Below are 14,035 nucleotides of genomic sequence, written 5' to 3'. Positions count from 1 at the left end.
TCTCCACCATTGTCTCAATTTCATCCTCGTTCTGATGTCTAATTTTGTCAAATGGCATTGATTCAAAAAGATGGGTTCTGTTTTTAACATTGGTGGTCATGTTGTCCTCACTTGCACCGCTACCGCTTGTGATTTGAGTTTTTGATGTATGCACAACGGAGGGCTCTCTTTGTATGTTGGTGGAGATAAAGGGGTTGTTTTGAAAAAGAGCTGCCCTTGTTTTAATAATTTCATCATTCTTTTCCAAATCGGATAAGCTTATAGACTCCTCTTCAAAGAGTGCTTCCTCAGTGGAAAACTCATCATTACATGAGAAGTCGCATTCAGTTCTTTGACTGACATGAGGACATGGTTGTTCACGGGGCTCTGTTGCTAAATCATTGCTTGTGCTTTCATTTTTTCTGTGTATACTCTCACTGCAAGCCATTTCAAATTGCTTTTTTTGTTTTTGGACTTCCTTTGTCTCATCCCCATTAATAGAAACCTTTCCCTGGATTTTACCCAGATTTGGCCCAGACATGTTCACAGACTGACTCTCAAATATCCTTCTGGTAGCCTGAACGTCTAGTCTGACCGTCTCTTCCTCACACTCTCTGTCAGTGTCTGGACTAATACCAAGAGATTTTTCAGCTTCCATAACCTCTTTAGCACTTTCTGCACGAGGCGTTTCTTTTATTTCCTCCAGAACAGCCAGCGTTTTACTAAAATCACATTGTTTCTCACGTCCCCCTTCCATGTGCATCTTGGGGGTGTAGTGAGACACTTTGTTACTCGAGCCACAGTTCTCAAATATCAAGCGTTTCGATAGGACCTCTCCCTCGTATCCGGTTACGTCAGCTGCCATCCTCTCTGAGCTCAAAACTTCAGCAAGCTCTTCATCCACAACATCATCCAGCATCTTCAGCTCTGGATGGGTGTGCTTCAGGAGACGCCTCAGTTCACATTTCTGCCTCTGTTGATATAACATTTCTTTGGAAAGCTGGGGCAGATTAGGTTGCGGAGAATTTGTCCTACAGCTTTCTTCTAATTCTGGCTGATGTCTTGCTGAAGGAGGTAATGGTAAATCCTCTTTCTTTTCTTGGACACTTGAGTCTTCTGACATCTTAGAAGAACAAAGGAATGTTTCTTACTGTTTCATCCATTCAGAGAAATTCATGCTCAAGAGCAGTCACACCTACTCACAGGAATGAGAGCCATGCCAGGTGATTTGTTTTCCTCATGCCACGTGTTAGCTGGTTAGCTGAACTCCAAAGCAACCAGCAAGTACAACCACAAATGCAACCACAAAATGAGTAAAAAATAAAAGCGTGAGGAAGTCTGTGAAGGGAATCTGTTTCTTTATTTTGCAGGTAAGCAGCATATTTTGGATTTTTGAGCCAAAGGGAGCACGATACTGCTCGCTGTGCAAATCCAGTGTGCACAGAACAATGTGCATCAATCACAACATCATGCAACACCACAGTGACATTGCACTTTACCTTGATTTGGTTTACTCTTTTCCCAGACTCACGTGACACTTTTCGTTCCTGCAAAGAAATAATAATAATTAAAAAATTACATCAGCATTATTGTTTGGCTGCTGCCAGAAATTCACTTATCAATAATTAATTTATGATATATTATGATGACATATAGATAACAAACTTCAATGTGTAGCTGAAAATCTACACTATAAAGGCTGGTGGAATAAACCTTTAACTCTTTACTTTCATTGCCAAAAAATTATTTCGTTTTTTTTTTTACCTTGCATAAAAATCTCTGAGATAATTCTTTCAGTGTGTAAACTTTAAACAAGTTTACTTTCTATAGTTAACGGTGAACTAAAAAGAAGGGGAGATGTGACATGTACCAATTTTACAGGACTGTTTGCTGATTCCTTGGTTCCCGCTTTGGACAGATAGAGAGCTGATATTGCTTTCACCGAGACAGAAAGTTTCTCCTTGGTTTGGACGAAAGAGCTGTCTCTGAAGTCTGCAGCTGACCTCCTCTTTTCATCTGCAGAGACATCAGACACGGGAGCTTTAATGTTAAATTTTGTTATGGCTCTGTTAAGAAGTCAAAGTGATCAGGGTTGTCTCGTGACATTTTCATCATCGACATGCAGCCAGATTTGAAATAAGTCGTGGCTCGTTTAACAACATACGGCTGACATCTGTGTTATTAACAAACGGCTCGTGATGTTTGTTAATAACACAGGTCCCAATTCGGGGTCCAGCACTTTCGAAGCTGATATTAACAGCTGTCATGTGGCCGAGTTATAAATGTACCGCTTGTTGTGGAGCAGGAGAGATACCCGACTCTGCTGACACACATACTAGTTAAAACAGGCAAGTCACTGCAACAACGGTTGACTAAGCATCGAAGTTCAAAGGTAAACAGACGTGTCTCAAAGCTGTTTATGAAAGTACAGATACTTTATGAAATCATGAGTCCACAAGCTGGAAAACACTGCAAAAAAGGCTCTGTGACCAAAGAAGAAGAAACATAAAACTCATTGCAGTATCCGTTAACTAATATTACTAATAGCTACTAATATTTCAGATTTGGGCAACTGTTAAAAATGTGAATAATAGCCATTAGTTTTCAGCTTCTACCATACATACTGTATTAAGCTTCTTTAAGTGCATGTGCCACTCCTTTCATTCAAAAATACAAATCTCTACTCACAGAAGAAGAAATATTCCCAGTTCCTTCCTCCCTATCTTCTTGGTTTCTTCCAAACTTTAGTTGTCTGTTGGTTTGTGTTGTGTCATGGAGCCTCTGCCACTCGCTCCTTCTTTCTGTCCCATTCCTCTCCCGGAAACAGCTGACCCTTTCACCCTCCTGCACTTATTCTGGTCTTGTAGCACACCAGCTATTTCTGTCCGGTTGTGGAGTGGCTTACTATTCCTACACCAAGTTGAGTCATCCAAAGCTTTGACTGAACTCGCTGAAGACAGCTCTCCAAGGCACGTCTAACATCTTTGTTTATTTTTGTTATGTTTTTGTGCCCAAAGAAGTTTCTTTTATTTTTGTTTATTGATTGATTGTTTATTTTCTTTCTGATATTTTCATCTTAAGCTGAATCGTCTTCAGCAGTTTGTTATTTGACCCTGAATTTATAGAACCAAACCATATTCATCATAGTTCACTGTTTACTCATTACCTAAATCAAGGCGCAGAATTTCCCAGTTTTATCAGCCGGTCTTTTACCTGGAAGCTTGCACTTTGAAGCTCGCTGTAGCTGCTTTCATTATTGCAACGTGTAATTTATGACATGAACTCGCGTTGTTTGTTTATGTTGCTACTCACGTATCCCTAATCAAACTGTAAAAAGTTTAAATCTGAGCTCTGCTGATAACTACTCAATAAAGAGATAGTCCTTTAATCTTAGAAAAGTGAAACTATTGTTCTGAATGCTTTAAAAAAACTAATTTTGTCCGTTTCTTTCACATGATAGTATAGGCAGGGTAATATGATATTCAGGCTGACACAACCAAAGCTTTGCTGAGCTAGAAAGAAGATACTCACCAGCTTGAGATGCTGCAATTTTTTCAAAATCAATACCCCCTATTGTTCTTCTCCTCTCTGGCCAGTGCTGATTTACTACCTATAGAGAGAAACAATAAAACATCACTGCTGCTAAGTAAACTCATTGTGCATCATATTTTCTATGTGTCAATACAGTTGCATGAAAAATCTAAGCATTACTAGAAAAAATATGCTATTACATGAATGAGAAAGAAGTAAGGATTCATTAGACCTAAGGCAAGTCAAGAACCACTGAAGTGTGTGATGGATGAGCCGATCTTTTGTGAAACAAGTGCTCAAAACGATGTTCAAAATGATTTTTCTCACAAACAGCTGAAAACACCTTATTAACTGTTAAGCAAACAGGAAAATGAAGTGTTTTCAGTGCATGTGGTAGTTATTGGCAAGGGAAACGCTGTGCAGCTAGGAGAGAGAATGGATTCCACCAAATGTTGGGAAATTCTAAATGCATGTGTCTTTTTCTTCTTCTTCTTCTTCTTTTGGCTGCTCCTTTTAGGGTTCTCACCGTCTCTCTAACATCTTTCTGCATCTCATCCTTCACTGCATCCTTTGGTGGGGTCTTCTGCACATGTCCAAACCATCTCAGCCTTGTCTCCCTAACTTGTTTCCAAAATGCTTAACCTATCCACCAATGAAAGTCTTAGCATCTTCAGTTTTGCCAGCTCCAGTTTTTTCCCACTACCACTCTGTAAACCTTCTTTTCCACTCTTGCTACTATCTTTCTGTCACAAATGACCCCTGCCACTCATCTCCACACAAAAGATCACTCCAAAAGTTCCAGCTTCAGTTTCTTAAAGTATTTAGCGGCAGCATAATACTGAAAGTGAAAAGGTGGTGGTGTGAAATACTTCAAGATGACTGAAGCTGGAATTTCTGGAGCGAAATCAATGAAAGCTTTGTTTATGCATCTTTGCACTTCAAGAAAGAAGAAAGGAATATTTGCTGTATTTACAAATATATAAAAACCCTGATATTTTTCACACATGCTTTCATCGGTAAATATTTGAATTTTTTACCCTTTAAACTAACTGTGGGTCTATTAGGGAATCTTAAAGTAATAATGAGGTTGTATTTACCTTTCGAGTTAACCAGGCTCAGTCCATAGTACATCAGACTAGTTCCAAACCTGTTAAGCATGAGAGATATTTTTAGTCAACCCAAAAAGGAAAGGTAATAAATGTGGCAGCTTTTAGAGGGTAAAAATTATATCCACCAGACGTAGCTCATGATGAGAGCACGTTTTCTCAGATATGATATCCTGAAGATGTCCAACATGTTTCCTCTTTTGATTGTAGTCTCATCCTCCAGCTAAACAATTACATTTTTACGTGAGTGTGGTTCAGTATTATATTTTCTTTGATTTTGGTTGAAGCCAAAGAGTTTGATCACCTTCTCCAACAGGTCTTTGGAGACCTTTCTCTTGTTCACCTTGGCTGCCCTCTGGATCTCCTTTATAGCATCTTTCTTGCGGCCCTGGGTAATGAGCCAGCGAGCTGATTCAGGGAGAATCCTGGTTAAAAGGATCACAAACCGTAATTTTATTTATAAAGTTATTCTACACGATGTTGGTAATAATATTTAATGTGACAGGAGTGGCAACTGACCAGTAGAAAATACCCAGAACGAGGATAAGTGGGCAGAAGAGCACCAGCTGCAGGATCCTCCAATTGCGGATAAAATAGGCAGCACCAGACATCAGCATCAATCCAAGAGGAAAAGTGGAGTGGCAGATAATGGTGCACAACGCAAACCTGGAAGAATCACTCCATTCTCCTCCTTCAGCCCAACAGAAAATGTGGAAAAGGAATGATTTCTGGTTTACAGTTTTGTTTAGCATGCGTGTGTCGCTTGACAAGATCATGCTAAACTCATTTATACTTCTGTACACAACATACACCTGGATTATTAGATACAATTAAATTATCAAGCTGAAATCTATTAGATTCACTGCTGGCGTGCGTGTGTGTGTACTATTATTTGCATCAGAAACAATGAATATCACCATTTAAAAAGTGCATTTTGTATTTGCTTGCGTTATCTTTGTCTAATATTAACATTTGTTTGGTGATCTGAAACATTTAACTTGTGCAAAAAATATACAAAAAAACCAAGAAACTATTGGGGGTTTTTGCATGTACAGTCCTGTGTAGATACTCTTCAGTGGTAGCAGGGAGGATGCAGGGGTACACTGTGGCATTAAATTCAGCTGTGACTAAACATCGTACCTACCTATTACAAATGCATTAGCAACAATGCCGGAGACCGAGATTCCGCCTAAAAATCGGAGAACTATAAAAACGTAGATGTTGGGTGAGAAAGCAACTCCCACACCAAAAACCATCAGCAAGAGGAGTGAAAGCAGGACAACAAAGCGGCGACCAAACCTACAGAGACAAGAAAGAACTGTTTCACTGATCCTGGACTTTAATATGCAAGCATGATGTGTATGGTCTTTCCTCAGAATTTAGAAAATAAACCAACATGTTTATTATGTCCAGTGGGTGACCTGATTTAATATGCTGCACTTGGCAGTCAACCCTAACGGTGTAGATATAGTCTGAATCACTGCGTGTAAAAAGAATCTGGACTAAATCTGTTGACAAGAATGAAAAACAAATCATACTCATTGGGATGAGCTGTTTCTGTGCATCCTCATTAACGTCCCAATCAAAGCAATAAGTTACAACTACACAGTTTGACTACTATTAAAGCTACTGCAAGTTTATTTTTACATGGGTTAAAAGATCAACACTAAAACTATTCCGTGTTGATTTGCATTTAATCAGTGTCATTACGTAAGGATAATGATCCATACCTGTCAGCCATGGAGCCCAGGACCAGTGCTCCAACCAGAAGACCGGCCATGTAGATGGACTGTGATGCTTCAATGAAGTTGCTCCTGTCACACACCAGGTCAAACTGGCAGCAGAGAAGAAGTCGGTGTTATTGTCATGCAAAACACCAACTTTCTTTTGTAAAGGACCAACCCAAGAGGAGACATTTATATATTAAAAAAAAAGATGTTGAAATGCTTTGCTGTGATTTACTCTTCTGATGGTCAAATCATCAGCTCATACAGAGCAAGCAAACAGAATCCCTGGAACAACTAGGTACATTCCTGTGAACACTAAGGACGTTTTACCTCTGTCACAATGCTGGAGGCACCACCAGATGCTTCAAAATCTGTTCCATTAACGCATTCTGTTGTGGTGTTGAGCCCATATTTTTCAATCATTTCCAAATCCCAATCCACCGGCGTGAACATCAAACAGCTCTCAAATCCTCCATCCTCCTTCACTGGGATGGTCAGATTTTTTTGCCTGTCTTCTGTCAGGTTGGGCCCACGCTCCACGATCCAGTCGGTGTTGCAGTTGTGTGGGAAGCTCATGCCGACAAACACCTGGCCAATAACGTCAAAAGCTAGAAATATGCTTGGGATGCATAATGCAACCACCAAACGTTTCTGAAATAAACCAAATGAATTAATCTCCTTCAAAATCTCCCCAAAGTTGCTCATATTTACAACTAAGTCCTCAGAGCTTCATGTGAAAATGAGAAAAGATTTGGTTCAGCCACAAGTAATCAACGTGACTTGGTTAATGTTTAAACTGATAATCACTGTGCTTTTACGACCTCCCAACTCGCTAAACAGACTGCTGATGTACTGTACACTGCCAAATGTGATCCATTAGTATCAGGTTTTGATTATGTTTCAACACTAAAACAGGCCATTGGTTAGACTGATTAAGCCACTTCTTAACTTCATTAAATCTCCCGTCTCTTCTGATGTAGTAATCTTTTTTAAAATGTCGCTTTCCCTTTAAGAGATATATGACAGCTGCATACATCTGATAAAGGTATATAACAACACTCCATTAGTTTTTCTTTTTTTAGTTAGTACGTTTGATAGTAGTAATGCCATCTTATTTGTCACCTAATGGCAGCATTAGCCTCTTAAAACTCATTAAACTTCTGTAATATTAGACAGGAAAACTGAACAAGTTATGTTATAAAAGTCATGATCTAAATATATAGCTCAGGACAGTTAACAGTTCACATTTAACATCCATTTATTTTCTTCTGATTATCCAATAAATGGTCACAGAGGGGCAAGATCTGTCTCTGGGCTAATAATGATGCACATATGGTGAAATTCTGTGAGCAAAAAGCACATTTATTCTCAGTTTCTTGCTTTTTTCCTCAAAAGAAAGCAATGCAGAATTTGATAACTTCTGTTGCCTTTCATCCTACACAACAATGTGCCATCCCAAACTGGCAAAGTGGCGATTTAGAGACAAAGTCCACCTAGATGTTTGCCCAGTCTGACCCTTGTTTCAACAGTGTTTCCTATACATAGGTCAAAGATAGCATTTGTATTTTCGTAGTTACAGACACAGACAGGAGGGTCAACTCATATGGGGCGACCGTGGCTCAGGGGGTTGGGAATCGCATCTGTAACCGGAAGGTCGCCGGTTCGATCCCCGGGCTCTCTGTCCTGGTCGTTGTGTCCTTGGGCAAGACACTTTACCCTACTTGCCTACTGGTGTTGGCCAGAGGGGCCGATGGCGCGATATGGCAGCCTCGCTTCTGTCAGCCTGTCCCAGGGCAGCTGTGGCTACAACTGTAGCTTGCCTCCACCAGTGTGTGAATGTGAGTGAATGAATAGTGGCATTGTAAAAGCGCTTTGGGTGCCATGAAAAGTGCTATATAAATCCAATCCATTATTATTATGCTAAATGTAAAAAGTTTTCAAAGCCTTACAGAATCCGTCTCCCCCTGCTTTCCTGCTTTAAACATGTCTGCTGATGCAGCCCTTTAATGCTGAGAGAGGCAAAAGTGAACACAATAAAACTGATAGTAAGGACAATAAATCTGGAGGAACTGATACCAAAGGAGCAAGCTCAGTCTGAAACAAACAGGTGCAACGTGAGGAAAATGACAATGCACAGATCTAGAATCAGTTCTGATGCCTTTGTTTATTGTGTGCAATTTGCCCACATCTTCTGCAAAAATCACAGCGAATGGTGCATTTAAAAGAAGCGACAGACCTCTAAAAGGAGGCTGATATGCTCATTCTTTATTGATTAAAAATAATCAAGAGAAACATGCTTTGAACTCCAAAACAATTAAAATCAGAGGAAATGAAAGAATGGAAAGAAACTAAACTGAAAACAGGTGCAAACTTCAAATATATTACAGCCTTGATTAGTTATTGCCTGGACAAAAGTGTATTATGGGTTGTTTTAGGTTTTTTTTTTTTTAACCGGTCATCTGTTCATTTGCTACAGTTTATTGTTAGACTGCGTGTAAGTGGGACTGTTGGAGAAAGGATGAGAAAGCCATTAGATCTTCAACTCTGCCGAAAGCAGAGCTCAATCTATGTAACACACACACGTCTCTCAGGGCTCATACAGACCAATCCTCTCTGCAGTCTGCAGACTATAACGGGAGAATGGCACCAAATACTGCAGTTTGAAAACGTATGCACAACATTGCGTGGCTGACTTCGTCGCTTCCCTTCCGAGGGGAGAAACCTGGGTCGACACGCCTGTACATCTTTATTTAAGGTAGCTTCACAAGTAACAGGAAGTACATTTCAAGGACAGCGAAAGTCTAACTCAAAACCAGAGAGAAACTTCACACGCGCACACAGAAAAAAAATTACACTTGGTCATTTTCAATTTAAGGCTAGCGTAAAATTGTATTTTGACTATAAACGTGTTCAAATATTTCCTTGTAACATTTCATCTGCAAGCAAAGAAAAACGAATGCATTCAGATTGGTTCACTATGGCATCTGGTTACGAAGTTGTCACATCATCAAATGAAACACTAAAACCTCGCTGGCGTTTCAGATCCACACATAAGAGCAGAGCGGTAAATGAACCTTCTGCAGCCGTCGGTGCCAAATAACTGTGATATGCACATTCATCATCGAGCCACGTCATCGGTGGACATAAATGCACAAAATTATCCAGAGCGCGGTCGAACAGTTCTGATCATTCAACACGTTTACAATCACGGCTCAGATCTTCAAAAGTGACGGAAATCTTCATTAAAGACACTTTCAGAAACGATGGCAAAGCAGCTGTATTACTTCAGATGCGTCTTAAAAGGATTAGCTACTGTAAACAGCTCCCACACTTGGTGCTTACTAAGAGACACTTTTTCTGTTGCCCAGCGAAAAATCTTTTTTTTTTTTTTTTTTTTTTTTTTGGAGGGGGGAAATGTTGCATGGGGACAGCGCCACGGGAAAATATATTCAACATTTTCAAAAGGCGAGAAAGTTAAAAGCTGAAAACTGTTGATGCGCAAATGATCACACGTGACAGATTAAGCAATAATACATCCTGCAAAGAAACGAGCAAATTCAAAGCCTGATGTGTAGTGTCATCGTCGTCATCCTTCACGCAGCCAAACAACCCCAATCGTGTCTTAAGAGAAAGAAGGCCAAGAGTGAAACACCCAGTATAAAAAAAAAAAAAACCAATCAGAGCCAAATGTCATTATTTACATACTAAAGGTTAAATCAAGTACTTAGAATCCATTCACATAAACAAATACACACTTTAGTCTTTTTCTCTTTCTTTTTGAGAATTTGTGAAAACCAATTCCAAACAGACAAACAAACACCAAGAGGGACGCATCTGCTCAGACAGCACATGTGGTTTCAACTGCTGCAAAACTTTTTACTTTACATGTATTTCAATCAATCACAACACGAAGGCCGAGTTTTGAAAAGCACTGATGCTTTTTTTTTTTTTTTTTTTAAAGAAGGGCATTAAATTTTTTTATATTTATTGGGTCATTTATTGTCATTAAATCCCATAACATAACCCAAGACGTGATCATACTAATAATAATAATAATAATAATAATAATAATAATATTAATCTGCACATCCAAAGTTTTACGCATACTTTGCTTCTGGTATTTAATTTAAATTAATGCAAACATGCTACACAGAGAGCTAATGTCTATCAGTTAAGTGCTGAATAGTCCCCACAGACTTGTATCATTTACTTTGTTGAAAAAAAGCTGCTGCTCAGATGTTTCAGGAAGTAACTGGTCTTTCATGGGATTTGTTGATGATAGGAAAATATAAAGAATATGAAAAACCTTTAAATGCAAAGACTCCGAGACACTAAGATGCGTCCATCTCTTTCTGTAGGAAGTAATTTGTTTTGCAACGTCAAAACAAGAGTATGTGAAACTTTTTATTTCTATTTGGCGTGTGAAGCTGCAGCAAAAAGTTTGGCATCTGCACCTGAAAGCACACTTGTGCATTTCAGACAACGTAATGCTCCATACGGTAACCGGGGATGTCCCCACCCCCAAAAGAATGTGCATTCAGTAGTTCTGATGAATATATAAGGCATTGTTACACTTGTCAGGGTTCAAGGGTGTTAGTTCAGATTGTGCAAATGCGTCACATTAGAGATAGGAAAGGGGGGGGGGGGGGGGGCAGGATGAGGGAGACCGGGATGGGAAATGAAAACATTTCTTGTGGATAATTGCATCCTTCTACATGTACATTGTAAACTTTTTCGAGTGATTCTCGTACTGTACGTTCTGATACTTCAGCTGACCACCTAAAATTCAACAGGTGGCATTTTATAATCCTATACGTGACAAAAAAAAAGAAAAAAAAAGAAAAAGAAAATAATGGTACTGTTCTCTTTGGCAGTAGTGGTTTCTTTACAGCCATGGAAAGAAAAAAAAAATGCATTCAAACTATTTTTTTTTTTTTTTTAATTTCACATTTTTTAGGCAAGTCACGGTCCCAGGTAGAACATCTAACTAATGCTGAGCTGGGCAAAGCCCATCAACTTGATGTCGTCTGGTATTTCAGATCCCTCAATTCCAGAAGCCTGAAAAAGATAAATACATGGATTTAAAATGATGAGCAGAAACATCTTTAAGCAGAAAAGCAATAACGTTGTTTTCCTTTAAAGAGTTTTTTGTTTTAATTAAAGCCGACCGATACAGGATTTTTAAGACCGATACCAAAATATGCCGACATAGCAGACGTTTTTTTTTCTTTCCCGCACGACAAACTTGAACAGATTTCCAAACATTTGTTATGTGTTATATTATATCAAGTGAGGCAGCTTCTAATGTTTGATCTCTGACATTTTTTCAAGAGGTCTAAATGGGAGACTAGGACTGCTGTGGATGGCCGAACCAATTCATTTGATCTCTTTATACGCCGGTTAGTGTGGCAATCCACAACAGTCCCAGTCTCTTATTAAGTGCCCAAACCTATGCTAGGAGATTTGTTCTCCTCACAGGTTCTAACCCACAAGCGAGTGTGTAATCCACTACACCACAGAGCTGAAAATTATTTCCAAAACACAACTTCTATAGTTTATTTAGATTAAACTATATATGATCTCTAACCAGTATGAAAAATGTTACACTCACCAGTTTGAAAGTGACATTTTTATGGGTTTGAGGTTCATCGACTATTTTCTGCAAATTTGCAGCAACTAAAAAAGAAAGAAGAAATCTTTAAGTTGAATGAAAAGAAATACATCCTAACATCACTGTCTATACTCGGAAACCAAGAATAGGCCTTTGTGAGATTTAACATTATGCTGTTACCTGCTCAATTTCTTTGATCTAATTTGCAACTTTTGGAGTTTAAAACTGAGTTAAATGCCAAAAATGGCAATTCCTGGAACAGCCACTTGAGGCACACTCCACCTTGCCGTGTTAAAATACCCAATTATCAAAAACAGTTTTGATTTCTAAAGCTATGTTTATATTTTGTCTCTTTCTTTTTTTTTTTTTTTAAATAACTCGTCTGTTCAAACTGCTGTAACACTGTAAATCTGACCCACAGATGGGTGCCAACATTACTAGCCAAGTATTGCTGTCAACTAGACTTCATTTGAATTAGTTATGTTGCTTTTTGGAGTGTTTTAATACAAATATCTTAAATATCTTACACTTCTGTATCAATTACCACAAGTATGCTGTAATCTCAAACCCTTCTGTAACCCTGCGCTGTAACCTGCATCTCTCTAGGAATACAAGAGGCTCTACATCAGTTGTTCACATAAGTATGAATTAGCGTAGTGGAAGCAGAAGCTAAACATATTCTTCAGTGTCTAACCTTATAACTAGACTAACTAATCATACAACTAACTACATTTCAACATGAGAGAATATTCCTTATTTGTTTTTAGGTTTTCTTGAATCCCTGGCCTGTGTGGCTGCACAGCAAGGCTTTTATTCTGCCTGCTTAATGCAGTAAATGTGCAGTAAAGCAGACCTGCTTGAGTTAAAAATATCCCCCTTTAAAAGGCTCATTTTCAGCCTTGAGCAAAAACATGCTGAGTGAGAAAAGGCGATTTTGTTAACGTGGCAGGGGAATGTTTGAAATCACTGACCTATTACTAAGTCCCTCCCGTCCACCAGGCCTGCTGACACCAGCTCCTGAGACACACCATCTGCTGTGTCTGAAAAGTCAGAGCATGAGACGACGACTGTGACAGGTGGACCAACACAACAGAGTTTAATAAAAGCAAATATTAAACAGAACACGACCGCGGCTTAATAATTTTCAAAACACTCACGCTCTTCCTGCTTAAACAAACAAACAAACCAAAAAAAGCACCTTCTGTTCTCAGCACTTTACATTCTAAATGAGCTCGTTTGTGCTTTGTTGCACCCATGTGCTTTCCTAGCTGCAATGACAAAAAGCCAATTTACCAAATACAGCTCATGCAATTTGTTAAACTGTCGGTTTTCCTACTGATTATGCACAAATGTGACACCCCGAACAGTCAACTCTTTGCCACAGGACATTTTGTATACTGCTTTGTGACATCCACACTTACCTCTCCCTGGCATGAACTCAAAGCGGATGTCATTTAGCTCCTTCTTTGAATTTCTGAAGGGATGATGGAAAGAAAGAATGCAAATGAGAGGCGCAAAGTTTACCGAAAGGTAAAAATACGATGAGAAATGAGTCAAACATACCTTAACCTTAATACCAAACTAATGGGAGCCTGAACATCCCCTGAGGCAGCTGAAATCTGTGGAAACAGAAGGAAAAATCTTACTAAAATTGCACTTTCACACTATATTTTGATACCTTCAAGAAAGATGAGCAAACTACCTCTTTAAAAAAAATGATAGGTAAACATGTAGCATTTAAATAAAAGCTTATGATGGGAAGTATTAGTTAGGGAGACTAGCCTGAGGGGGAACAGCAGCAGCAGGTACTCCTGGTGGGGGAGATGCAGCCTGGGCAGTAGATTGAGCGGTGGCTGGTGTGGGCTGCAGCGGAACTTGACCTGCAGCCTGAGGTAGTTCAGCCAGACCTGCGGCCATAGGCTGGAGATGACTACTTAAAGGCTCAGGAGTCTGGAAAACCTAAAGGGAAAATTGGTTGATTGACTTTTTTGGTCTGTATATTAAGATAGTCGCTGACTTTGGTGATGTTTGACTATTATTAAAGGAAGATTATGAGGTTTTATTTTTAGTTTAAAGTCAAA

General features: G+C 39.1%; 2 protein-coding genes across 2 annotated transcripts in view; both read right to left on the bottom strand.

The window, feature by feature from the left end:
- Window positions 1-564: 564 nt before the first annotated feature.
- Window positions 565-7,943, bottom strand: slc22a13b (solute carrier family 22 member 13b). The gene is made up of 10 exons (XM_040044513.1): window positions 6,674-7,943; window positions 6,347-6,450; window positions 5,761-5,915; window positions 5,136-5,307; window positions 4,921-5,041; window positions 4,745-4,839; window positions 4,608-4,657; window positions 1,850-1,995; window positions 724-952; window positions 565-608 (listed from the first exon to the last, which is right to left on the bottom strand). The coding sequence occupies exons 1-10, from the start codon at window positions 7,046-7,048 to the stop codon at window positions 565-567; spliced, it is 1,491 nt and encodes a 496-aa protein (XP_039900447.1). The 5' UTR covers window positions 7,049-7,943.
- A 645-nt stretch (window positions 7,944-8,588) lies between these two features.
- oxsr1b (oxidative stress responsive kinase 1b) overlaps window positions 8,589-14,035 on the bottom strand; it is a 42,004-nt gene continuing 36,557 nt past the window's right edge. Inside the window, exons 13-18 of the mRNA XM_040044503.1 lie at window positions 13,737-13,913; window positions 13,518-13,573; window positions 13,376-13,428; window positions 12,926-12,994; window positions 11,955-12,019; window positions 8,589-11,401 (exon numbers count right to left, since the gene is read on the bottom strand). Of these exons, the coding sequence (XP_039900437.1) occupies window positions 11,327-11,401; window positions 11,955-12,019; window positions 12,926-12,994; window positions 13,376-13,428; window positions 13,518-13,573; window positions 13,737-13,913 (495 nt within the window). The 3' untranslated portion in view covers window positions 8,589-11,326. The remainder of the gene's footprint in view (window positions 11,402-11,954; window positions 12,020-12,925; window positions 12,995-13,375; window positions 13,429-13,517; window positions 13,574-13,736; window positions 13,914-14,035) is intronic.

This window comes from Simochromis diagramma, unplaced genomic scaffold, assembly GCF_900408965.1.
Source record: "Simochromis diagramma unplaced genomic scaffold, fSimDia1.1 OVJJ01000602.1, whole genome shotgun sequence".
In the NCBI taxonomy this organism is placed as follows: domain Eukaryota; kingdom Metazoa; phylum Chordata; class Actinopteri; order Cichliformes; family Cichlidae; genus Simochromis; species Simochromis diagramma.
Note: the sequence above shows the minus strand (reverse complement) of the source record. Positions and strands in the feature narration are given on the sequence as shown.

What these genes read in the sequence shown, in the direction of transcription:
- slc22a13b (XM_040044513.1), bottom strand. Translation starts at nt 7,048, where the DNA reads ATGAGCAACTTTGGGGAGATTTTGAAGGAGATTAATTCATTTGGTTTA. An exon ending in CCAAAGACCTGTTGGAGAAG is followed by an intron (nt 4,840 to 4,920) that starts GTGATCAAACTC and finishes GTAATTGTTTAG; the next exon opens with CTGGAGGATGAGACTACAAT. An exon ending in CTCATCATGAGCTACGTCTG is followed by an intron (nt 4,658 to 4,744) that starts GTGGATATAATT and finishes CATGCTTAACAG; the next exon opens with GTTTGGAACTAGTCTGATGT.